At 35.2% G+C, this 27,442-nt stretch overlaps 1 protein-coding gene across 1 annotated transcript in view; it reads right to left on the reverse strand.

The window, feature by feature from the left end:
* LRP1B (LDL receptor related protein 1B) overlaps positions 1-27,442 on the reverse strand; it is a 1,885,740-nt gene that overhangs the window by 941,474 nt on the left and 916,824 nt on the right. Inside the window, exon 8 of the mRNA XM_082465229.1 lies at positions 23,056-23,218. Within this exon, the coding sequence (XP_082321355.1) occupies positions 23,056-23,218 (163 nt within the window). The remainder of the gene's footprint in view (positions 1-23,055; positions 23,219-27,442) is intronic.

The following is a 27,442-nucleotide window of genomic DNA, read 5'->3' on the forward strand; positions in this document are numbered from 1 at the left end:
GCTTTTCATTGTTTACTTTTGCTCCTACCATTCCAAATTGTTCCCTTCACTCTATTTGTTTGGTCATTTCTGTATGTGTAAGAATTGTCTGGATTGCTTTGTTATATAGTTTGAAATCAGGGAAGTTCATGCCTTCAGCTTTGTTCTTTCTTAAGATTTCTTTGGTTATTTGGGGCCTTTTGTGGTCAATACAAGTTTTAAGATTGTGTATTCTATTTCTGTGAAAAATATAATTGAAATTTTGATAGGGAATGCATTGAATCTACCCAGTATTGCTTTGGGTAGTACTGACATTTTAACAATATCAATTCTTCCAATCCATACGCATGGAATATCTTTTCATCTACTTGTGTCTTTTTCAATTTCTTTCGTTAATAACTTATAGTTTTTAAAATACAGGTTTTTCACCTCATTAGTGAAATTTATTCCTGGGTATTTTATTCTTTTTGATGAAATTGTAAATGAGATTGTTTTCTTCATTTTTCTTTCTGATCGTTTGTTATTAGTGTAAAGAAATGCAACAGATTTTGTGTCTTGATTTTGTATTCTGCAACTTTAATGCATTTTGTAATTAGCTCTAACAGTTTTTTGATGGAGTCTTTAGGGTTTTCTATATATAATATCATATAATCTGCAAACAGTGAGTTTTACTTTTTCGTTCCAATTTGGATGTCTTTTATTTCTTTTTCTTGCCTAATTGCTCTGGCTAGGATTTCTAATACTATATTGAATAAAAGTGGTGCTAGTGGGCATCCTTTCAGCTTTTCACCATTCAGTGTGAGGTTAGTTGTGTGCTTATCCTTTATGGCCATTATTATGTTGAGGTACATTCCCTCTATACTTGCTTTATTGAGAGTTTTTTTTTATCATAAATGGAAGTCAAACGCTTTTCCTGCATCTACTGAGATAATTACATGATTTTTACCTTTCATTTTGTTAATGTGGTGTATCACATTGAGTGACTTGAGGATGCTGTATCATCCATGCATCCCCGAAATAAATATCACTTGATCATGGTGTATGATCCTTTTAATGTACTGTTAAATTCAGTTTGCTAATATTTTGTTTAGGACTTTTGCCTCTATGTTCATCAGAAATATTGACCTGTAATTTTATTTTCTTGTGGCATCCTTATTTGGTTTTGGTATCAGGGTAATATGCCACATAAAAATGTATTTGGAAGAGTTCTCCTCTCTTCTATTTTTGGAAGAGTTTAGGAAGAATTGGTATTAATTCTGGAATGTTTGGTGGAATTCACCAGTGTATCTGTCTGGTCCTGTGTTTTGTTCGTTGGGAAGTTTATGATTGCTGATTCAATTTTCTTGCTAGAATTGGTCTGTTCAGATTTGCTATTTCATTATGATTCAGTCTTAGTAGATGGTATGTTTCTAGTAGTTAAACCAGTATGGTATTGACATAAAAACAGACATATAGATCAACGGAACACAACAGAGAGCCAAAAAATAAAGACACACATATATGGCCAATTAATTCATGACAAAGGAGCCAACAATATAAAATGGGAAAAAGACAGTCTCTTCAACAAATGGTGTTGGGAAAATTGGACAGCCATATGCAAAAGAATGAAGCTGGACCAATACCTTATACCATACACAAAAATTAACTCTAAATGGATTAAAAACTTGAAAATATGACTTGAAATTATAAAACACCTAGAAGAAAACATACAGAGTAAGCTCCTTGACATAAGTCTTGGTGATGATTTTTTGAATCTGACACCAAAAGCAAGATCAACAAAAGTAAAACTAAACAAGTGAGACTGCATCAAACTAAAAATCTTCTGCACAGTTGAAACCATTAACAAAACAAAAAGGCAACCTGCTGAATGGGAGAAGAGTTTTGAAAATAATATATCCAATAAGGGATAAATATACAATATATATAAAGAACTCACACAACTCAATATCAAAAAAAACCAAACAATCCATGTAAAAAATGGGCAGAAGGTCTGAATAGACATTTTCCCAAAGAAGCCACACAGATGGCCAACAGGTACATGAAAGATTCTCAACATTATTAATCATCAGGGAAATGCAAATCAAAATCACAATGAAATATCACCTCACATCTGTTAGAATGGCTATTATCAAAAAGATAAGAAATAACAAGAGTTGGAGAGCATGTGGACAAAAAGGAACCCTTGTGCACTGCTGGTGGGAACATAAACTGGTGCAACGAAAAACAGTGTGCAGGTCCCTCAAAAATTAAATAATAGAACTACCATATGATCCAGCTATTCTATTTCTGAGTGTTTATCCAAAGAAAACAAACAAACAAACACTAATTAGAAAAGATATATGCACTCCAGGTTCACTACAGAATTATTTACAACAGTCAAGATAAGGAAACAACCTAAGTGTCCATGGATGAATGGATAAAAAAGATGTCACACACACACACACACACACACACACACACACACACACACACACACACTGGAATATTACTCATAAAAAGAATGAAGTCTTGCTATTTATGACAACATGGATAGACTTTGAGGGCATTATGCTAAGTGACATGATTTAGGCAGAGAAAGACAAATACCATATGATCTCTTTCATACATGGAATATTTAAAAACAAAACAAAACAAACAAAAACCAACCAACCAACAAACAAGCAAAAAACCCAAGCTTATAGATACAAAAAATAGATTGGTGGTTGCAAGCAGTACAGGCTGGAGGGTAGAACAAATGGTGAACAGTTTTGTTTTTTTCTTTTAGTTTAAATAAATTGAATAAAAATTAAAACAAACACACACACACATTTGACCCTTTAAATAACTGTATAAGGTAGAGGTAAGACAACAGGTATTATGCACCAGACTATTATTTCTCCCCATTTTATAAATGAGAAAAAGGGAGGCACAGAGAGATTAAGTAAGTGACCCACTTATAGCTGCTAGCATGTAGAGCCAGGATTTAAAGCCACACAGTCTGCTTATGCTGTCCTTTCCAAGGTGGCAACCTCAGGGTGGTCAGGGTCATTGCTTGGCAACTCAGGACCCCAGTGGTGAGTGTTTCAGTGAACAAAGTGGAAGCTACTGGCCTTTTACAATTTGGTCTCAGAAATCATCTGGTGTAATTTCTTCTGTAATCTCTTGGTTGATGCAGTAACAAGCCTACTCAGATCTAAGAGTATGGGAGGAATGTCCAAGTTTCAAGGATTTTGCAGTTACGCTTTGAAGCCATCACAGTGAGCAAAGCACCAGCAGCAATGCCCACAATATATGATACCCAGAATTGTGGGTTGGTTTTTACCTGCTAAAATGACATTATGGTTTCCTATATTTGTTTCTCATTTATGGAAGGAACAAGCAGGCAATGGAAGGAAATAAAGTCTTGACTTGAGGCAGTTCTCTGTTCCAACTGGCATTCTTCTGACACCTCCCCTTACTCTGACAGCCTTCCAAATGACACTGGACAAGATTTCCATTGACTCAAGTTTCACTGATGTAGTTGTACCCAAATAGAAAATGTTTTGTCGCCTACATTCAAAACATATTGCTAAGCCAATTTTCTTTAAATTCTCCTGAATTTTTTCCCCTGGGAGGATTATACAACTGACAAGTTTGAATCTTAAACTTTCAGATACTTTTGAACAATACTCAGTGGAGAGAATTTAAAAAAAAGTATTTTGGAAGATGACGTTGGTATGTATGGCGGGGGGAGTGTACATGTGTAGTTCTCAGAGAAAAATGCAAGTTTTCTATTTTAACTTCACTGTAAAGTGCTGACTAATTTAGCTCAGATCATTTGAATATAGTTTCAATTTATGGAGCCAGTAACTATCAAAAAATTTAAGCGACAGAAATATTAGAAAAAATGCTCAATTCACCAGAATTCTGTTTTTGATTAAAGTCTGAGTTTGTGACCAATGTTGCTTTTTAAAAAAAAAAAAAAAAGCTCTGGTGAATGCCACAATTAGAGTATTCAATGATAAGTCTTTATGATGCGTCCTGAGGGAAAAATTTGATTGGTCTACAGAGAAAAATTTCAAGAGAGTAACATTTCCTTCTGTGCCATATTCTAAGACAGGAATTCCACATGTAAACAGGCAAATATTGGTGTGATTGGGCTGGTTCATCTGTCATGTCTTCATGGACAAGGTTAATTCTAATCACATGGCTGGTTGACAAATTTGTCTCTTCCTCTCTTATCAAGGGAAAAAGAAAAAAAGAAAGAAAAAAAGAAAAAAAAAAACCGGTCTGGATTTCTAGATTGGAGAAACTACTCAGCAATTTCTAAGTCCATTTCGTGTTTCCTTGCTATGTAAAAATATCACAGCTAGAATCACACAGAGTACAACTAAATTCCTAATGCAGCAATTTTTATGTAAAAAATCCCTGTTGCTAGTACTGTGATCGGCAAGGGCCTCAAGTTACTTCTCTAATGGAAGTCTCAAAGTTGTTCTTCCTGCCCCTTAGTTCAATTAGTGCTAACCTTTGCCTTCCACCAGTAACATGTACTTACTTCTGGCCCATAAATTATGTAAATAACTTATCCTCACTTCCAGATGGCTTTTATATTGTTCTTTTTGCTACGCTAACTTAGCCTGTACACTCAAAGAGGGCAACAAATATTCATGTGTCGTCACTCAATAAGTCATTCACAGATTCAATAAATATTTATGCCAGATACTATTTTAGGTAATGGAGATATAGTGGTAAATTAGGTATGATTCATACCATCAAGGAATTCACTATATATATATATCAGACATAACAGGCAAAGTTATGCTTCAGTAACAAACAACTTCATAGATCAATGCCTTAAAGTAATGGTTTGTTTCTAGCTGGAGCTACATGAAGGCCTTTGAGGATGTGTTCATTGCTATCATTTAGACTCTTAAAGAGATGGATACTCCCTTTCAACGAATGCTTCCATAATTGCAAAGACAGGAAAAGGAAATGTGGTACATCACACACTGGCTCTATAAACCTCTGCCTATAAGTGACACACTTCTCACACCTCATTGGCCAAAGCAAGTTACAGTGTGTATATCTTACACTCTGAGGAAGCAGGACTTCCTAATGAGCATAGGAATACAGGATCATATTCATTAATGTACTATTTTCACCAACTACGTCATGCTATGAAATTGTCAGTTGGTACTATACCTACAGTAAAATATTCTATTTAAGTTCTAGCTTATAGCCTACCTAATGAATGTTTCTTTATTTTCTTAGAGTTATATGTCACCAAGATCACACTTTTTTGCCTCATTTTCAGTCCTATCACTCAATCACTCAAAACAATACATGATACTGCTGCCATATATGCTGGGTCTTCTCTAGTCTCGGGCTAGTATCAGTTCAATATCTTTTAATATTCCCTTCCTGGTTATGCACTGTCCTTGCTTGATGACTAGACTCAGCACATTGTGTACAACTAGGTTGTTTCCATTTCTACCTTCTATTTTACCAGAAGTTATCTGACAGCTTGTATCTATTGTAAGTGATGTGCATTAAAACAAGATTGCTCTCCATCTGCTAGAAAGTGAAGCAGTGGTTTCTATTGTAACTATGTTTAGGGAGAAAATGAGTTAGTTCCTTAGAGCAGTGAAGTGCACTGTGCAAGACAGTGAACTATTAAGCAATCATACTCGATCACTATTGAAATTTAAAATCCTGAACCACAGAATCATAGACAAAATTTTGCAGTTCAGATTGTCAAAAGAGAAAAGGTCATGAGAGAAAATAATATCAATAAATAACAGCAATAATAATAACAATGATAATGTTTTTTATGAAATAGCAACTTTTATGTGTATCCTCTTTATTTAATTGAATTCCTTCTGTCCAGCAGTTTATAACTAATCAGGACCACTATAGCAAGGTTTTCCAGGTTCAAATCCTGACTTAATTACTTGGTAACTGTGTGACACTTAGTATTTTATCTCTCTCCACCTCAGTTTCCTGATCTGTATAACGGGTATAATAAAAATGCATATCTCATATGTTTTTGTGAAAAATAAATGGCTTATAAAAAAACATGGCAGATAGGGTAAACACAAAATCTCCAAAGGAATCATAATAGACATGGTGCTCAACGGCATTTTGTTATAAATATCCTCAGTAGGGCAAAGTTGGTTGGAAAAGATGAAACATATGTAAGGAAAGAATAGGAAAAACCTTCTTCTGATTACTAATTAATCTTGAGATGTGTATGTATGTGTGTGTGTGTGTGTGTGTGTGTGCGCATGTGTGTCCATTTAAAATCACTGGAGGTTTCCCAAAATTCCACAAATGACTTGCAATGCAAAGTTTCCCAGGACAGCGGAAATAATTGACGTGTTTGAGGATAATGGCACCATCATTATTTCTGCATTGCTTGATACAGCAGCATGCAGGAACAGAAATTACAAGGGCAATAGCAACAGAATCACAGCTGTTATGTAGTAAGGGAGAGAATCACTTAATACATCAAAATGGATAACAGGAAGCAGCAAGTCCGACACCGACTAGAGTCAAACGTGGGAGTAGAGACAAGGTTTGAGGACAGGTCAGCACAGAAAAAAAAAAGAGTCAAAGTTTGAACAGAGAAAAACTGTTGCTACTCTGGCTAAAGATGGTATTAATATTCTATTCATGATGGATTTTTAGTTACCAATTATACAAACTTTTAATGATAGGGTACCTATATATCATTTGTGAATATGTCTACCTACTCCTATTCCTATTAATTAGTATATAGCAATATCTATTCCATGATGTAGGTTTAGATCTTCTCTTCCAAAATTGTGCCATCTTTTTTTTCAAATCTGCTGTTTGCTTTATGACGGGGTATGAGGACTAAGTAAACCCAACAATCCTGAAATGGCAGATATGAAAGTGAAGCTCATGTAACTCACCTAAGTCATTTCTGCATAGGGAAATACCCTTTTAGGGGCAACCAAGCCATCAAACCTAGAAAATGACACCTGGGTGTCCAGCATGGGTGAGTCAGCTAGTCCTTACTTAGGCCTGAAATGTGACTCTCTCTTCATTCTGCTTTCTCTGATAATCCCTCATCATCTGATTTTTCTCACTGCTCTTGCTGCCAGCCAGTCTCACATTGAGCTTTAACTATAGATAAAGCCAGTTATGAGGCCACTGGCCCTCTCAGCCTCTAAAGCTATTTCTTTCTCAAATTGTAACTTGAATGGTAAATGCAAGTGAACTACTTTCTACTCCACAAAAAAATGTGAGTATTTACCCACCTCATTTTTCTCAGCCAGTACTAGCAATTATATGTTTAAAATTGAGAGTAAATACTCCTCTCAGATGTCAGCATATTAACAAGGGCTGACTATGCATGGGAAAATAGAGTCCCATTATTACAATCATGGAAAGAGATGGAGGGGGAGATTACTTTCTTCTGTCCTTGTAAGTTATACATGTAGGGACACAATCCAAACATTCTTTAATTGTACTCCTGTGGCTTTATAAGACCTAAGGATGCTTTCTAAAGGTGTTTGGTTTCTATTTAGGGGGTAGCTGAGGCAAGAAGGAGACTTGAGCTCTCCCAGAGTTCATAGCTTAGCAGTATACAGAGAGCAGAGAAGAAAGGCATTTTTGGAATTTGTAATTGAATGAGAACATGGAAGTCCTAGATGTCAATAGTAAAGCAGAAAAGATAGAATTATTCTGAAATTTTCATTTGTTTCCTGATTGATCTGCAATTACAGTCATATAATCACTCACAACACAGTTCTTTTTCTCTTTCTTTAAAAAAAAATTAATAGACTTCATTTGTAGAGCATTATGTTTATAGCAAATTGAGTAGATACAGAGTCCCCTTTCTTTCTCACTCACTGTTCCCCTATTAGTAACATTTTGTATTAGTGTGTTACACTTGTTACAATTCATGAAAGGATATTGATGTATTATTATTAACTGAGCACATAGTTTACTCTTTGTGTTGTATAGTTATTTATATGGGTTTTGGCAAACGCATAATGACCTGTATTCACCATTACGGTATCAAACAGAATAGTTTCCTTGCCCTAAAAATTATCTTTCACCTGTTCATCCCTCCCTACTCTCCTGCCCCAACCAGTTTCCCTCTCCCAGAATATCATATAGTTTCTTCCTTTACATTTTCAGCAACCAATTCTGTGTCATTTCTATTCATCTTCGTGGAGTTGATACATAAACAAATTTACAGGTGCCCCATGTTGAGATATAAAATTCTCACACTGCATATCCCTAAGTGCCATTTTCCTCAGGGCTGAGTATCCAGTTTTCTGGACAAATGCTGGCACACCACAAACCCCCATCTACCTCATCTTAAAACTCCCTAGCTTAAAGCTGATTCATTGCTGGCACAGAGCAGTGGATAAGCGTGTAGGCTACTGAGTGACATTGCTAGTTTGAATCCTTACTGCAGTACTTACTAGCCCTTTAACTCTGGGCAAATAATTTACCTCTCTCCAAGCTTCATCCTTAAAAGAAGATAGTAGTACTAAGTATCTCACAAGACACTGTGAAGATCAAGTTGATCAATGCAAAGAAAGTGAACAATAACCGGCCCAAAGTAAACAGTCAGTAACACTGTTGTGGATATTAATCTCTTTCTTTCTCTATCTCTGCCTCTCAAAGAAAAATGGACCCTATCAGAACGGCAAATTCCCATTCTGATGTAGAACAAGAAAAATAAGATAAAGAATTCAAAACTAGTTCATTGACTCTACTTCTCCATATGCAAGAGTAAAATAGTTTAGTGTTTATTTAGGTAAATGATGATAGAGTGACTCGAGGTTCTGGGGTACTTGAGGTAGTATATGCTCAATGAAATCAGCTCCATCATGGAGTTTACAACAGCACAGATGAACTCCCTGTGGTGTATTCACCATCAATTCGAGCAGGACAAAGGGGCAGAGCAAGATGCTCCATAAAGTATTGCATTATAATTTGCCTTTGGCGGCTTACATGTGCTTCTACAATGTGAACACTAAGAATGCTATTATGACAAACATATAATGTAATATCATTTCTAATTCAAACTTTTAATTAGACTATCTCCCGGAAATGCCACAGCTCAGATATAACTTTTAGAAAGTACTATTCATTACAGGTGTTTAAGTCAGGCACTTTGATCCTTTAAATTGACTTATTACTGGCAAAAATAAATATTTCAATAGTTCATGTGGGGAAAATGGGATTTTGGTTTTAATCACAATTAATCATACTTTAGCCTTTAATCCTATAGATTACAAAACAAAGAAATTTTATGAGCTATTGATATGCACTATTATTCATCTTAATGTAGCTAATGTTAAGAAATACATTTAAATTATTCTTTAAACAAAGCAATACTAAGCTGTCTGATACATGAAATAACTCTATAAAAAATTAATTAAAAAAAACAGTCATGGCTTACATTTTTTTTCTTTATTAAGTGAACTTGAATTTATGTATTACCATGTATCTGTTTATTCAGTTCAGTTACTTGTCTGAATAATAGAAACATATACAGATCAAAGAGTAAGAAGATCTAAAAGAAGGCAGAGTGTCCAGCAGCTAGTCTAACTACTAATTGCCTTATCATCAATCACCTAAACCTTTGTCTCTCTTATTTATTGGGAAGTCACTAAAGATCTTGACAGTTTATTTCCCTGTGGAATAAACTAGGACTTTCTCTTTAAATTTAGCAAACTTCAAGATCAAAATACACACTTGCTAGCCACAGTTTCAATAACTGCCTTGGTAAAGTGAGTATCACCTTCACTGATGTTATTGATGCAGTTTTCACTGCCATCTTTGTCATCATCATCATCATTATCATCTCCATTGCCATCCTTATCTAGTATTCACAGGGCTTTGATAAAGAACCTTAAAATATCCATCAGGAAAAATACAATTTTACTCTCAAATAGTCTGCATTCCACAGCAAATATTCCCATGACATTGAATCCATACATCTCTGTTCCATTCTCACTGAAATTATGTTTTGCTTTTTTCCAGTTTTTTTCTCTCCCAACAGAAACTTGATTATGCTCAGATAGTCATCATTCCTCATATCCCCATCACTACCAAAGTCCACACAACTCAGGGGAAATTGAACCCACTTTCAGATCTTGGGGTGAATTCTGATTAATACAAATCCAAAGAGCCTATGTGATTCCCCCAGCCATCGATACTGCTCCAGGTATAAGAAAGCAACTTTATGTAGCCATTCAGAGTGAAGTAATGGATTTTTAGTCCATAATTAGGGGCCAGGTTTCTTTCTTTTTTTTTTGCTGCATGAGAATAAGGAAGCAATTTTTCCTTAGTTGCTGCTGGCAGCAACCTTGTGACCATGAGGGAAAAGGAGCTGGGGTGTAACTGTGAATGGCAAAGCAGGCATAATGGAAGAGATTTGGCTTCCCGATGATGTTTAGGCATCAATTCAACCAAGTCTAGATGTAACCAAGCTTGCTCTTCTCTGGCCTTCCTCTTTTTTTTTTTGGCCGTGCTACGTGGCTTGTGAGATCTTAGTTCCTCAACCAGGAATTATGAACCTGGGCCCTTGGCAGTGAAAGTGTGGAGTCCTAACCACTGGACTGCCAGGGAATTCCCCTCTGGTCTTCCTCGTTAGTGAGAAAACAAATTAATGTATTTAAGCCAGCTGGAGTTAGGATTTCTAGTGTCAAAAGTATTCTAAAATGTACTGAACCTTATAATACTATATTTATACTATTCAACTGCCTTCTTTTTCTCTTCTACCTCTAGTGTTACCCTCATCAATACTTCATTTTGCCCTCCACTCTCGGGTTGAGTTTCTACAAACATTACATTTATTCAGAGTACGCACCAAAATAAACAAACAAAAAGGATAAATAATAGCCTAGTGTGTATCAAATAAAATCTAAGACACTCAGTCTGGAAAGACAAGACTTTCCATGGGTTGGGAGTAGTAGTGAGATCTTAAGAAACACAAATAGAGGAAGAAGACTCGTTCTGATGTCTGAAAAGAGTGAAAATAAAATCTCACGGTATTTCTAGCCCTTTCAGAGAGGAGGGTACTTAGGTTCTAGGAATATGGCACCAGTTATTTAGTGAAATTTTTCCAATGTAGAGATGCCTATTATTTCACTCATTCACCAGGGTATGATCTACTTGTTTCTCTGATTATATATCAGCCAGGCAAATTTTTAATAGACGATTTATATTTGTGAATGTCTCAAGAGGAAAGATGAATTTAATAAAAATGACTCATTTAAGGTAAAGTGATAAATCTAAATTCTGAGCATTCAGGGGAGTATAAAACACTTTGGAAAAAGATGAACCCACTCAATTTAAAATACTTTTCAGAAACAAAGGCTTTGAAATGCTAACCTGATCTACATTTAATTTGTTTTAGTAACCAGAAAACAATATATATATATATAATATATATATATAATATATATATATAATATATATATATATATATTATATATATATTATGGAATCAGATAGTGATTACAATGGCAGAGACAGTCATCTGTCAACCAGATACTCATACCTACCCCCATTTCCAAAATCTGAAGTGGTTGACAACTTCTCAGCTAGAAACCGTGTTATCTAGCCCCCTTGCCTCCAGATGTGATTAAATGACTAGATGTCACTTTCAGTTTTAAAACAGCAGATGTGCCTTTCCTCTCCCATCAAAAATCAGAAGATTCTGAGGCCCTGAAGGATGTAGAAACCACAAAACAAAAGGAACCTCCTGAATCAACACATGGAGAAAAGCTGCCTAATAAATAGGAACACTGGACTCTACCTTGAGCAATCAAACAAGAAACACATTTCTATTGTGCTATCCACTGAAATTTATAGTACCAAGTTTTACCACAACAAATTCAGAAGTTGGTACCACAAGTATAGAACTACCTTAATAAGAATCTACACTGCATAACATTGGCTTAGTGGTAAGGCAGCAGCAGCAGGGTAATTGTTCAGGACTGAAAATACTCAAGGTTAAAATACTTGACTAAAAATGTCCTTTGTAAAATCTTGGAGAATATCTTGGAAGGAAAAACGAGTGCTTATTGAGCATTGTGGGTTGAAAGGAAGACGTTTAAAAGTATAATAGTAGTTGTATTAGTTACTGCATGCTTATTCTGGTAAGATATTACCAAGAAAAAAAAAAGAGTCTAAGTTAGAATTGCCTGTTTGACAGCAAAAAATGAAAGGGAAGCCAAAACTGGGGCCTCCCAGGTTTAGAAAAGCCAATTGCTTCTAGAACCTGAATAGTAAGAAAAAATATTGCAAATGGCTTTGAGCAACAAAAGCCAATTAAGACTTCTCAAACAGAGGAATTTATCCTTCAGACAAAAGGTATTTGTTTCCCACTGAATCATTGTTTTCAGGCCTCAAAGTGATCACTAATATGCTGAAAGAGAAAACCAAGAAAGTGAGGTGGAAAGAAATAATTTGATAATTATTTCTAAACTATAATCAAGTGTGGTTATTGGTATATAGAAGTAATGGGAAGCAAAGAAATTTAAAAATCTACTAATTTTCAAGGGAATTTGTAACTTCAAAAGCCAAGAGCCTAGCTTACAAGATCCTTTGTCTCTTCAAACCTTAAAGCAACTTGAAAGGAACAACAATCTGTGAAATACCCCTAAGGGAGAGGATGTTCCCCATTGCCAACTTTAGACGTAGTATTCAGCACAGCAGACTAGAAAGAACCTCCCAGTGGAAGCATAGATAAAGGAGAACAATGGACACGGGGAAGTTTTCCGTGAAACAATCCCTGAAACAGAAGGTCTTCACTTTACTTGCCTGGCAGACTCCATTACTGCTCTGTCCCAGTGACTACTGTCTGCTTCCTTCTAAATGGATTTTTTTTTTGCTATTTTATCACTGGTCCATCAATTTATATATCTTGTCTTTTGGTTCATACTTTGCTGTACAACAACGAGCAACAAAAGGACTCGACAGAGAGGACTGCACATCACCTACAGATCCTCTACTTTGACTTAACTGTAGTGGATTCTATGTATGGGAAGAAGAATGCATATGGATATTTGGTAACAGAAGAGAAGACTTTGGCTGAGATGGCAAAGTATTCATTGAAAATGTATGCTCCCACTTTCATCCTATGGTGTTGTCATGGGCAAGCAACTGCATGTCCTTTGCCCATTTTTGAATTGGGTTGGTTTTTCTGCTATTGAGTTGTTTGTATGAGTTATTTATATATTTTTGGATATTAACCACATATATATTGTTTGCAAATATTTTTTTTCTCATTCTGTTGTCTTTTCACTCTGTTGATGGTTTCTTTTACTATTTAGAAACTTTTAAGTTTGATGTACTTCCACTTATTTATTTTTTATTTTGTTGCTTGTGCTTTAGGTGTCATATTAAAAAATTGATTGCCAAGACCCATGTCAAGAAGTTTTATTCCTATGTTTCCTTTTAGGAATTTCATGGTTTCAGGTCTTACATTTAAGTCCTTAATCCATTTTGAGTTAATTTTTGTGAGTTATATAAGATATGGGTCCAGCCTCATTAGTTTACATATGAATATCCAATTATCCTAGCACTATTTATTGAAGAAATTGTCTCTTCTCCATTAAGTATTCTTGGCTCCTTTGTCAAAAATATCAGTTGACCGTATATGCTTGGGTTTATTTCTGGGCTCTCAATTCTGTTCCATTGGTCTATGTGTCTATTTTTATTCCATTACCATGCTCTTTTGATGACTGTAGCTTTATAGTAGAGCTTGTAATCAGAAAGTGTGATGTCCCCTGCCTAAGCACAATTTTTACAAGTGCTAACAAAGACAATTATCTAAACTAAAACCGAAAGAATACCAAAGACTGTCAAGATTTGCCTTTTCCCTTTGCATGATTAAAAAAAAAAGAATGTTGAGTAAAAATCACTTGACATTGGAAAACATTCACTTTGACCCTAAAAGCCAGGTTAATTTCTCCCAAATCAAACCACTGACAGTCTGGCTCAAAGGAAAATGTCAAATTTGGTTCAGTATCGTGCAAGGCTCAGCAGTTAAGCAGAACAAAATTTAACTCAGCATAAAAACTGAATGTTGTTTTTACTTTTTGTTCCTGGTTTGTCTTTTTTGTTTTGTTTTGTTTTTAGTTTAATGTGATTATAATGTATATGGTAAAATCCTGAATTTATGTTATGTGTTCAAGTACTTATTTTATTGTTTTTAAATTTTGTCCTTTCCTTTGTGGTGTTTACAAACCAAGATTCTCTCAAAAACATTTTTTTTTAGTAACACTTATGCCCGATCCATTATTTATCTCAGAAATGACAAATAAATTACTGCTTAATATTTTGTTTATTATCTATAAGTTTGGGGGGTAAACTATAGTAACCGTATCTCCTGATTGTAATAGTTGATATTTGATGCATAACTCTGCTATACTCCAAGCTCCATAAGAGAATAGATTATATCATTATCTTTGATACCCTGATCAAACCTGAGTGCTACGGGAAAGTTGTCCATTTATTTTCAAAAGCAGTAACACTAGCTTATTACTACCTCTTATTTTCACAGAACTTTGCATGTAGCAAACAATTAGAAATAAAATTTAACTGCTTGAAAATATAAAATTATTCTTTTCTAGTAACAGCACAACTTCTTCCAGTAGGTATACTACTCTTTGGCAGAGAGTAAGAAAGCTTTTATGCCACCTTAGAATCATTTTATAAGTGAAACAATAATTTACTTAATATTACCCCAGTGGCTTAGAAATGTTCACATAGCTTGCAAAAGTGTTAGAAAATCTGATAGAATAAAAGCTCCCATCAGCTTCTTAAACTATATCTTTAAAGACATAGTGGAGTGCTATCCACTGTGTCTCCACCCCAGCCTCTTCTCAGTATTGTAGAAAAAGTTACAGAAGCAAAGAAACAAAAATCAACTCTAATTTGCCTTGAAAAGTGATAAGAAAAATATTCCTCAGAATGCGTTTTAACAATCTGGGCTAAAAGGAAATGGAGGAATTCTCAGAGAAGGTGAAATGAAGGGTTGGAAAATAACATTTGTACATATTCCAAACAGGTTTAGCTAAGTGAAAAGAGGTCTCTCAGTGCCTGAGAAGAACAAAGACAAAGGGCTGCACATGAGAAAGGACTATCATAATACAGTGTCTGTAGAAGATGATGTTGGTTCATAATCCATTTTTCATTCTTCTATGTTATCATATATTTGCTCCCATGTCGCACTGTCTTTCATGTGTGGATGGTAAAAATTGTCTATTGCTGTCTCATTTAGGTTGGCATGTACCCGGTTGTGACCAAGAAGACACGAGGGAATATCTGCTTTGGGAGCTCTTCTATACCCAAGGAAGAAATAATGCTGTTTTTTTAACTGAATACCATGTTTCTACATGGGATCCCTGAAACTTCAGTAGCCATCTTATGACCACAGGGGTATTAATTTGAAAAGCACACACTAAAGATAACATCACAGAATAAAGAGATAGGAGGAAGCCAGGTGGTTAATGCTAGTGTTGAGCCAATAAATTAACCAAACCAGGGACTGTCCTAAATCTAGATTTTTAGGTGAAATAATAAATTCCTTCATAATTTAGTCTGTGCACAGCTTTCTGTTACTTTATCTATTTGAGTGGTCAGCATTAATCAGTGAGAATTCAGAGAAGATATGTCTTTAATAGGGAGTGGCTAGAAGGCTGGGAAGACATTAAGTATAATTACTAGAAATAAATTCTTAAACTCAGTAATTTAGAGATAAGTTTAACAAACACCGAAAACTTATAGAGTAAAAAAAAAAAAAAAGAGACAGAGAGAGAACAGCAAAGAGAACAAACAGAGATGTAGAATGTTCTGCATTATTTTGACATTGTGAATGATATGACTCAAGAACACACAGTGGGAGTTAAATCAATGTGGGTTAAGGTTCCAGTAAAGGCTGTACTGAACATAATAAGTCACTCCTAGTTGTTCTTCCATATTCCCAGGCTAATTATAATATAATAGAATAATCATTTGTAACTGAAGGAGACTAATTAAAGGCAATGCCATACATAAACCTCCACTTGAGGAAATGTCTGTGGAGGAATTTGGAAAGAGGTTGAACCTAGACAAAATTAATTAATGAGAAGAAAAAAATTAACTCATATAAAAGACAGTTCATATGGATTTATACTTTTGAATGTGCCTCTGAACCACTAACTTTAGTGAAAATAGTGCAGACCATGAAACACATAACTGTATATTCATGTTGTCTTGCCTTTTCACATCGGTAACTTCTGAAAGGAACTTTGGATTGAAAAGTGGCAGGTGATAACTCTCCTAAGGTACTTAGTAATCTGGCCTAAAATAGGTAGATGCCAATTTCTTAGATAATTCTCTATTCTAAATCCAAGATTGTTAGAATCACACAGAGAAGGGAGTAGTAGTGTAAAATGGGGAATGTGCACATAGATATTTAGATAGCTTATAGATAAATGAAAAGATAGAAATATAGCTAGTGCTATAATGATATCCACTTGAATTTTGATACAGGTAAGAAAACACATAGGTAAAATTTTTGAAATAATTAATACAAATTTATAAGACTAAGGTTGTTTTCAGTGTACTGCATTAATCACCCACTGAGTATAAGGAGAAGTGGACAGGTAACTTCCTTGGCATTCTCTTATCTATAAATGAATTTGGAAGTCTGCCCACCTGAGTACTACTACTATCTTCAGGACCAAGACTGTCTCAAAAATAAATTAACAGACCAAAATATACTTTTAGCAGTTCATTTTGTTCCTAAATCTTTAAAAAAGGAAAAAGAAAAAAAAAGTTTAAATTCAGGATGCACAAAAGGGAAATTACAGCAGGGCAATACAGAAATTCAGGAGAATGATTATTGGAGCTATTAAAATATTTCCATGTTTTTCTGAGTTTTCTTCTAATGAAGAGGAATATACAAGAAGATACTGAGGGAAACTAAGTTTACATTATCTTCAAGAAACATCTCTCTCCTTGAACAATAGGGAGTTGCATCTGATTGTGGGAATGAGACATGGCTATATTGCAGTGGTGAAGGATACAGGAAATATCTATCTATCTAATCTATCTATCTAGGTATAGATAATGTTTCTGTGTGCGGGTATGTGTAGAGGGTAGTTCTTCCTTAAAAAGTCAGGACCCACGATTTGCAACATATCAAAATATGAATATGAATTTCAAAAGATTAGGGGCAGTCATGAATTGTAGATGAGCGTCCAACCCTCCAAGACTGATACTTCCAAGAGGAGAAAACAATACATAGGGGGATATCTTTAGATACTTCCTAATGTTCAAACCCATAGAAACTTCAGATTCATCTAAATCCTCAAATCAGTAGATAGTGGTTAGTTGTAGGGGTGCAATCTGTAGCTTTAATTTGCCTACAGTGTACAGTAGTACTGCCTTACCCATGGGGGATACATTCCAGGACCTCCAGTGAATGCCTGAAACCATGGAGAGTACCAAACGATATATATATATATATAGCTGTCCCTCAGTATTTATGGAAGGTAGGTTCCAGAAGCCCCCATGGATACCAAAATCCACTCTCTTACATAAGATTGAGTACTACAATAAATATAGTCAGCCCTCCATATCCATGGTTTCAACCAACCACTGAGTGAAATTTCAAGTGGAATCCATGGATGTGGGTCCACGGTTAGTTGAATCCTTAGATATAAAACCCACAGACACAAAATCTGCAGATATGGAGGGCTGACTGTATGTGTTTCCTATACATACATACATATGGTAAAGTTTAATTTATACATTAGCCACAGTAAGAGATTAACAACAATAACAATAAAATAGAACAATTAGAACAATAGATTATATAATACCGTAATGAAAGTTTTGTGACTGTGGTCTCTCTCTCTCAAGATATCTTATTGTATAAATATAATGCCTTTTCCATCTTAACTAACTGCTTACATACTGCAGCCATAACTTTTGCAGTTTCAGGCATAACAGCAAAACTAGCATGAATTTCTTTTTCCATCTTCACAATTTCATGGATAGAAGATTTGTTCTTGCCATACATCTTAGCACCTTGGCTTTTTTTTTTTTTTTTCTTTTCGTATTAAGTTGAGAACTTTCACCTTTTCATTTAAAGAAAGCACTTTATGGCTTCTCTTTTGCATATCCAAATTCAGCATCACTGCTTTTGTGCTTTGGGGTCATTATTCAGTAAAATAAGGGTTACTTGAACACAAGCACTGTGATACTGTGATACTGTGACAGTGGATCTGATAACGTAGACTACTAAGTGACTAATGATCAGGGTACACCAGACAAAAGGATGATTCACATCTCAGCAGGGACAGAGCTGGATGGCACTACACTACTCAGAACACTGAGTCATTTAAAACTCACAAATTAGTTATTTATGGAATTTTTCATTTCATATTACTGGACCATGGTTGACCACAAGTAACTAAAACCACAGAAAGCAAACCTGTGGATAAAGGGGAACTACTGTAGCCTGACGGATTTAATAGCCAAAACTCTGCAACAATTCTACTGTCCTACTGCAAATGCCTAGTGAGTGCAGGCTGTAACTTGGAACCTGGGCTGGCTCTAGGAGCCACCTCATGGACGTGAGAAATTTGGTATCTATCCCAAGGTTCCCCTTGTTACAAAACTTCTTTCATGGTCATAGGCAGACCTACTTCATTTTCTAGCTTCCAACATTCACACAGTATCTCAGATTAGAATTTCATTAGTCAGTCCTGCTCCCTGATAGCTATTAACTTTGATTCTATTTTTAATTTCTCAGCCATGACTAGTTTCACCAACAGCGGGGATCCAGGTGGGTGTTGAGAATGGGTTTATTCCCTATTAAATACTGTCAATCACTCCTGTGTGAATTCAACTTCTGAGACTTAAGTTTCAGTCCTCTGCCTCCTGGCAGATGGACTGCTTTTATAGAGAACAAAGACAACACATTTTTCTCCTTAATACTGACATGCGGTCATGGACTTGCAAATAAATCCTACAGATCACTCTGCCATCCATTCTCAACAAGTCAAAAGTCCATCCTACACAGAAAAAGGGTATACATAGTACTTGGAACATAGTCAATTTCTGCTGTTTCACATGATATGGGGGATTCCCCTTCTCCCTCAATTTGGCCATCTCACATAACTTTACTGAATATGAGTTCTATACATGGTACATCAAGTCCCCCAAAATATTTTCCTCAAATTTTCAAATCCAACTTCATCCCTAAAAACATCTCTTCAATTTTACTCTGTTTTTCTAATATTTATCATCCTTAGGATTAATTGATCCTCTCTTTTGCAATAGTGTTGTAACGATTTGATACTTATGGTGAAATGTAGTCTTGTATCAAGTTTAGTGTGATGATTTTAATTTAATAGGAAACTTAGAGCCACACCCTAGAACCAAAATTGTATACTAGTTCCACTCCTGTTCTCAGCTACAACCCTCATCAGACTCAAACACTATATGGTTTATTACTGAAAAAATTTCATATTAAAAAATACAGTTCAACTGACAAAGGTAACTGTGAAGGGATTTTATTCTTTACTTTATCTTTTGAAAGACCTTGAACGTAATCCAAACATATCTTTCACAACATAAATTATGAAAATGGTTTCCTCTGCTACTTTCTTCCCTATACCTACAGTTACTCTGTACTTTTTATCCTCCAGCATCACATATACATTTCATCTTTACTCCCAGGCCATATCACTTTATTTTCTCGTTTCCCCTCCTTTTACTCAGTACTTGATTATATAATAGATTTAGTCAATATGAAGTAAGCCATTTAAGGAGCAGTTGTAGTAGAAAGAGAATTGGGCTGGAAATGAAAAGATCATCTTTAATGAGGTGGAATATTGGTCTCATCACTCAATTCACAACAGTATTGTAAGTGTTGGAAAGATTAGTAGTTATTTTTGAGGCAACATGAAAAAGAGAAACTTCACATATTCTACAACTTAAACAGTATTAAAGTGCTTTATACGTTTGGCATTATTTAATCCTCACAACAGCCCTTTAGTGGATTATCACTATTCATATTTTTAAGGTAAGAAAATAAAGATACAAAGAGGCATCCAACATCACACAGCTAGTAACTAGGCAGGATTTGATCCTAGGGAGAGTGACTTCAGATTAAATTCGTAATCATTAAACAAGCAGAGCTCTAATAACAGCTACCAGAAAAGCTATTTTTGATATTGGTTGGACTATAATCTCTATGCTACCTTCAAACTCTAATGACTCTATAGAAATAATTTTAGAAATTTCTTCAATAAACCACTGGAAGAAAATATTGCTAAAATTTAAAATGAAGAAGAAAATCTCAAGAAGTATCTCCAGAAAAAGAGCCTGAATTAATGAGTCAATATCAACATCACAAAAACAAAGAAAATGAACAAAAACTGTTTATAAACAATCTCTTCCTGGCAAATTTGGATTGGAGCCTGGCCCAAGTCATATTGATAGTCTAGAGAAAATTACTAATCTATATCCAACCTGTGGAGAAGTAAAAAATAAATTTAAAAATTTTAGAATAATAATAATGATAATATTGTAAAACTTCTTAGATAAAAAAGGGAATAGGAGGTTGAGAAAAGTAAAAAGTACAGCCAAGTAAAAAATATTTTTTTTCAATGCAGCCTGTGGGGAGGTAAGGCAAATCTCCAGCCATTTCCATACCTATTAGAATCAAGCTCTAAGAGTCGGGTTAGACTTTTAAGACATTCTGATGTTTTCTGAACTGAAGTTATAACAGACAGAGCCAAAGAAATATACCTCAGACGATTAGGAAAAGGTGGGAGAAATTTCACTGGTGGTACATGTCCCCTTTAGTAGGTCATGCAGAGTTGTTCTAACCTCAACTATTCAAATTACCCTTGAGCTCCCAAAAGTAGAAGTTAAAGGAAAAAGAAAAAAGAAAAAACCTGCTGTTCCTTCCCTAGGTAGCATCACATTAACCCTAGCCACCTTTCTGATACAGTATGAAGAGAAAAATAAATATTTTTAAAAAGTGTTCTATTACAAACGGGATTATATTCATAAAACAGCAGAGCTTTTCCTCCTCTGATTCCTAGAATTCAGGATTGAAAAACGGTGATAGAGAGACAGAGCAAACTCAAACAAAAAAATTCCAAAGAACCTATTGTGATAAATGATACATGACAAAACAGTTACTAGGCCCAAAGGAATCCAGCAGAGAATAAGCACAAACAGTGTGAGGGTTTTATACTCCTAATTCCTTTGACAAAAATGACAAAATATGGTTCTTTCATGTAATGACAGGGAGAAATAGGAAGCTTGAGAACATAAAACATGTTGCTTTTCAGAAAGGGAGATGGTGTCACATATATTATATTTCAGGTTGGCAGTTTTATTTGAAAAGGGTCTCTGGATCTTTGTTTTTAAGAATGGGGAAAGATTGGGACTTCCCTGGTGGTCCAGTGGCTAAGTTCCCAATGCTGGGGGCCTGTGTTTGATCCCTGGTGAGGTAACTAGATCCCACAGGCCTCAACTAAGACTCAGCACAGCCAAATAAATTCATAAATGTTTTTTTTAAAAAAAAAAAGAATGGGGAAGGATAAGAGTGGTATAAAAATGGGAGAAACACAATAGCTTCACCTCAACATTTCTGACAGACAAGACTATCTAAAGGCTAATTTTAAATTCAGTTAGCACATCCAGGGAAAAACACACAAGCAAATATATTTCTAAACAGAATGTCAAAAGAATGTTGTTAGCACATTTGTAAATTTCCAGTTCTTCCTTACTACACTTAACCAACACCCAAACAAATCAGTTTAAATACAACTTCTCTTACTCTTGTCTTTTGAAGCATCACTGCAGTCAGATCGAGTCAAGTAACCATCTGCTGCAAATACAAATAGAGCTACATTCAAGAATTATATTACACAGCCTTCCTAGCAAAGCTCTCACGTGCAAGCTGTTCTTGTCAAAATCAGAACCATTGTGATGATGCATCTTAATATTCAATCAGACTTTAAGTAAAGAGTGACAAAAGTCCACATATGGATGACAGCTGTTTCTTCAGTAAATATTTTCCCATTTATTGAATGGGGACTTATGGCAGTTTAGGATATGTTCCATCAGACATTTCAGCCTGAACTGCTTGGGGACGATTAAAACAATAACAAGGATAATATTTTAGTTTTCAAATCTTTGCTACAACTTACATCTGAAAAAAGCACCAGGTCTTCCAGCTAAAGTTGTACACTATGCCATTAATTTGAAAGTATCCTTTCCCAATAGTTACTGGTAAAAAATACTGGCTTTCTAGAACTTTATACAATATCATAGTGTTTGTAAAAATAAAGCATAATTCCTATATTAATTTTCTAATTATATGAACAGAGTTATTGGGAATTTAAACATGTGTACCTATATTTTGAAAATTATGAAATATTAAAAAAAGATGAATGAGCCTATTAGCTAAAAGAAGTTCAGATAAAATAAGGTCTCTTTTTAACCAATAGAGTGGCTTGCAAAATTGGGAAGTCAAAGAAAAAGTGAAGATGGATTCTGATGATTAATTCAGTAGCTCCATAGTAATATAGTGTTTACACATCAGTAGTTAGAGAAAAAAAAAAAATGGTTTCAACTAACAAAGACAACCTTAATGTTTTACTAGTACCCTTGAACATGTATTATGCCCCTTTCATAAATCCTAAATGTTGTGTTGGAGCTAAGTTTGTTAATAGTCCATCTTTCAGGTAGTATTTTTGAAGTCCGCTAACCACAAGGTCCACTGCTAAATAACTTAAGTCTCCTCTCTTTAACCTAAAACTATGCTGAGGGTCTTCTCTGGCAACCCCAAAGCAATTCTTGGAAGAGTAGTGGGTTGTCTGTGTCTTAGGTTAGCCCTGCAATACTGATGTGTTAAGGAATTGGTATGCCCCAGCTTCTGAATGGTAGATTACAACTTCTTTTTTCCTTCCTGCAATGCAACTGTTCAAATAAACATTAAAAACATTTTATGAGCCTGTTGTCTTATATCCCAAAACTCTTGTCAGACTCTGATTTTTTTAAACGGAAATTATTTCAGATCAAACACTATAAAGAAGAATTTCTTACCCTGCTATTGGATCTACTGCTACTGCTTTAGGATTATGAAGTTCCAGGTCAATCAGGGTGACACACACAGACCCATTGTGATTACACACAAAGATCCGGTCACTGACATGGTCCACAAAATAGAGATTTCTGGTGAGCCAGTCAATCGCCATTTGTTGCACATCTGAAAAACACACACACAAAATCACTGAATCACAGGTGCAAATCTAGTATCATAAGCCAAAGAGTACATAATTCTGCCCAAACCACAACAGAGGATATTTCAAAAGTACAGGTAATTTTATGATTTAAAAAAAAAAAATTGCAAGGATAATTTCTTGCTATGCCAAAGTAAGTAAGTAGTTATTCTGTAAAATAATGACTACCGCTTGATACCTTTCTTCTTGCTATCTAAGGACTGAGGATGACCTAGATAAAAGGACAAGGAGTTTCTAAATCCTAAAGAATAGGTATTTACAATAAAATATTTCTCCTAGTTTTTGCATTTGTCCAAATAGTTCATTTAACCCAATGGGCATAAGTGGTTCAGTGACACAGCTAAATGCTTTAGCAGTAAGAGGAGTAAATACTTTTTGTGAACTAAGGTAAACCCTTATTTTCAGATCCTCTTCTATTTAAAAAAAAAAAAAAAAGGAGAGGTAGAAAAGGAGAGCTGTAAATACCTTTATTTACAAAAAGTATCCAATACTTGGAAATAAAGCAAAAGGAGGAATGATATGTTCTTTTGATGGCATATGTAGGCAATGTAAAACAGGATTGCTCAAGGATTGATTAATTCTCTAGAAGAGCACTGTTGAATACTACTTTCTGCAATATTGGAAATATTCTATTATCTATGCTGTACAAGAAAATAATGACTAACTGTGTCTAGTGAGCATTTAAAATGTGGCTAGTGTGACTGAAAAACCAAACCTTTATTGAATTTCACTTTAATTGATTCAAATTTAAATTTTAAAAAAAGGAGGAAGCTAGTGACTCGGATGGTGCAACTCTAGAAGAATGTATCTGTTGTTTTTTTTTAAACATCTTTATTGGAGCACAATTGCTTTACAATGTTGTGTTAGTTTCTGCGGTACAACAAAGTGAATCAGCTATATGTATACATACATCCCCATATCCCCTCCCTCTTGCATCTCCCTCCCACCCTCCCTATCCCACCTCTCTAGGTGGTCACAAAGCACCAAGTTGATCTCCCCGTGTGATGCAGCTGCTTCCCACTAGCTATCTATTTTACTTTTGGTAGTGTATATACTTCAATTGCTACTCTCTCACTTCGTCCTAGCTTACCATTCCCCCGCCCCGTGTCCTCAAGTCCATTCTCTACATCTGTGTCTTTATTCCTGTCCTGCGCCTAGGTTCATCAGAACCTTTTTTTTTTAGATTCCATATATATGTGTTAGCATACAGTATTTGTTTTTCTCTTTCTGACTTACTTCACTCTGTATGACAGACTCCAGGTCCATCCACCTCACTACAAGTAACTCAATATGTGCCACATCTTCTTTATCCATTCATCAGTTGACGGACACTTAGGTTGCTTCCATGTCCTGGCTATTGTAAACAGTGCTGCAATGAACATTGTGAACATGACTTTTTGAATTATGGTTTTCTCAGGGTATATGCCCAGTAGTGGGATTGCTGGATCATATGGTAGTTCTATTTTTAGTTTTTAAAGGAACCTCCATACTGTTCTCCATAGTGGCTGTATCAATTTACATTCCCACCAACAGTGCAAGAGGGTTCCCTTTTCTCCACACCCCCTCCAGCATTTATTGTTTACAGATTTTTTGATGATGGCCATTCTGACTGGTGTGAGGTGATACCTCACTGTAGTTTTGATTTGCATTTCTTTAATGATTAGTGATGTTGAGCATCCTTTCATGTGTTTGTTGGCAATCTGTATATCTTCTTCGGAGAAATGTCTATTTAGGTCTTCTGCCCGTTTCTGGATTGGGTTTTTTTGTGTGTGTGATATTGAGCTGCATGAGCTGCTTGTATATTTTGGAGATTAAACCTTTGTCAGTTGCTTCATTTGTAAATATTTTCTCCCATTCAGAGGGTTGTCTTTTCACCTTCTTATGGTTTCCTTTGCTGTGCAAAAGCTTTGAAGTTTCATTAGGTCCCATTTTTTTATTTTTGTTTTTATTTTCATTTCTCTAGGAGGTGGGTCAAAAAGTATCTTGCTGTCATTTATGTCACAGAGTGTTCTGCCTATGTTTTCCTCTAAGAGGTTTATAGTGTCTGGCCTTACATTTAGGTCTTTAATCCATTTTGAGTTTATTTTTGTGTATGGTGTTAGGGAGTGTTCGAATTTCATTCTTTCACATGTAGCTGTCTAGTTTTCCCAGCACCACCACTTATTGAAGAGGCTTTTTCTCTATTGTATATTCTTGCCTTCTTTATCAAAGATAAGGTGACCATACGTGTGTGGGTTTATCTCTGGGCTTTCTATCCTGTTCCATTGATCTATATTTCTGTTTTTGTCCAGTACCATACTGTCTTGATTACTGTAGCTTTGTAGTACAGTCTGAAGTCAGGGAGCCTGATTCCTCCAGCTCCATTTTTCTTTCTCAAGATTGCTTTGGCTATTTTGGGTCTTTTGTGTGTCCATACAAATTGCGAAATTTTTTGTTCTAGTTCTGTGAAAAATGCCATTGGTAGTATGATAGGGAATGCACTGAATCTGTAGATTGCTATGGGTAGTATAGTCATTTTCACAATGTTGATTCTTCCAATCCAAGAACGTGGTATAGCTCTCCATCTGTTCGTATCATCTTTAATTTCTTTCATCAGTGTCTTATAGTTTTCTGCATACAGGTCTTTTGTCTCTTTAGGTAGGTTTATTCCTAGGTATTTTATTCTTTTTGTTCCAGTGGTAAATGGGATTGTTTCCTTAATTTCTCTTTGAGATTTTTCATCATTAGTGTATAGGAATGCAAGAGATTTCTGTGCATTAATTTTGTATCCTGCTACTTTACCAAATTCATTGATTAGCTCTAGTAGTTTTCTGGTAGCATCTTTCGGATTCTCCATGAATAGTATCATGTCATCTGCAAACAGTGACAGTTTTACTTCTTCTTTTCCAATTTGTTCCTTTTACTTCTTTTTCTCCTCTGATTGCTGTGGCCAAAACTTCCAAAACTATGTTGAATAATAGTGGTGAGAGTGGGCAACCTTGTCTTGTTCCTGATCTTAGTGGAAATGGTTTCAGTTTTTCACCATTGAGAATGATGTTGGCTGTGGGTTTGTCATATATGGCCTTTATTATTTTGAGGTAAGTTCCCTCTATGCCTACTTTCTGGAGAGTTTTTATCATAAACGGGTGTCAAATTTTGTCGAAAACTCTTTCTGCATCTATTGAGATGATCATATGGTTTTTATCCTTCAATTTGTTAATATGGTGTATCACATTGATTGATTTGGCTACACTGAAGAATCCTTGCATTCCTGGGATAAACCCCACTTGATCATGGTGTATGATCCTTTTAATGTACTGTTGGATTCTCTTTGCTAGTATTTTGTTGAGGATTTTTGCCTCTATGTTCATCAGTGATATTGGCCTGTAATTTTCTTTTTTTGTGACATCTTTGTCTGGGTTTGGTATCAGGGTGATGGCGGCCTTGTAGAATGAGTTTGGGAGTGTTCCTCCCTCTGCTATATTTTTGTAGAGTTTGAGAAGGATAGGTGTTAGCTCTTTGTATATGTTTTTGACTTGAGTATTTTCTATTTGATCAGAACTACACTGTGAAATTTCATGCTAACCTGTTGATATTTATCTAGTAGAAAGGATAACCCCAAAAATTCTAGTCTCTTAGCCTGTGAGGCACTGCCCATTTTTATACCTAACTACAGATCTCATTTAAACATTCCTTTTCTTTAAGATGCCTAGAAGCATTCAATTCCACTAATGCTCTTAGATCATCAGTATTGGGCTGGTTCCCCCAATAATGCCATACATAAATTTCTGGTCCATATTCATTCCTGAATTTTATGACAGCCATATATTTATCTATTGAAAATTATATTTTGCTACCTCCTTGTGTGAAATTAATATGGATCTATGATTCATTGGCTAAGTAGAGTTTCTTTCTGTAATCTGAACCTAAATGCTCTTCTTACTCTATGCTTCAAAAGACTCTTAGTAACATGTTGCTACATGAATGATATTCTTTCAATAAAAAACGAACATAGATGCATATGCCATCATTATATTCATAATGGTATATATATATTGTCAAAGCAAGGTAGAGAAAGCAGCAGTTTTGTGGGAATTTCTATCAGTCCCTACAAGGGCAAGCAAAAAACAGATATTGCAGTTCACTGGATATAGATTGTCAGTCTATCAACTACAGTTTCATTTCTGAATTACACAGTCTTTATGGAAACA

Source organism: Balaenoptera physalus (genome assembly GCF_965194825.1).
Source record: "Balaenoptera physalus genome assembly, chromosome: 6".
Classification (NCBI taxonomy): domain Eukaryota; kingdom Metazoa; phylum Chordata; class Mammalia; order Artiodactyla; family Balaenopteridae; genus Balaenoptera; species Balaenoptera physalus.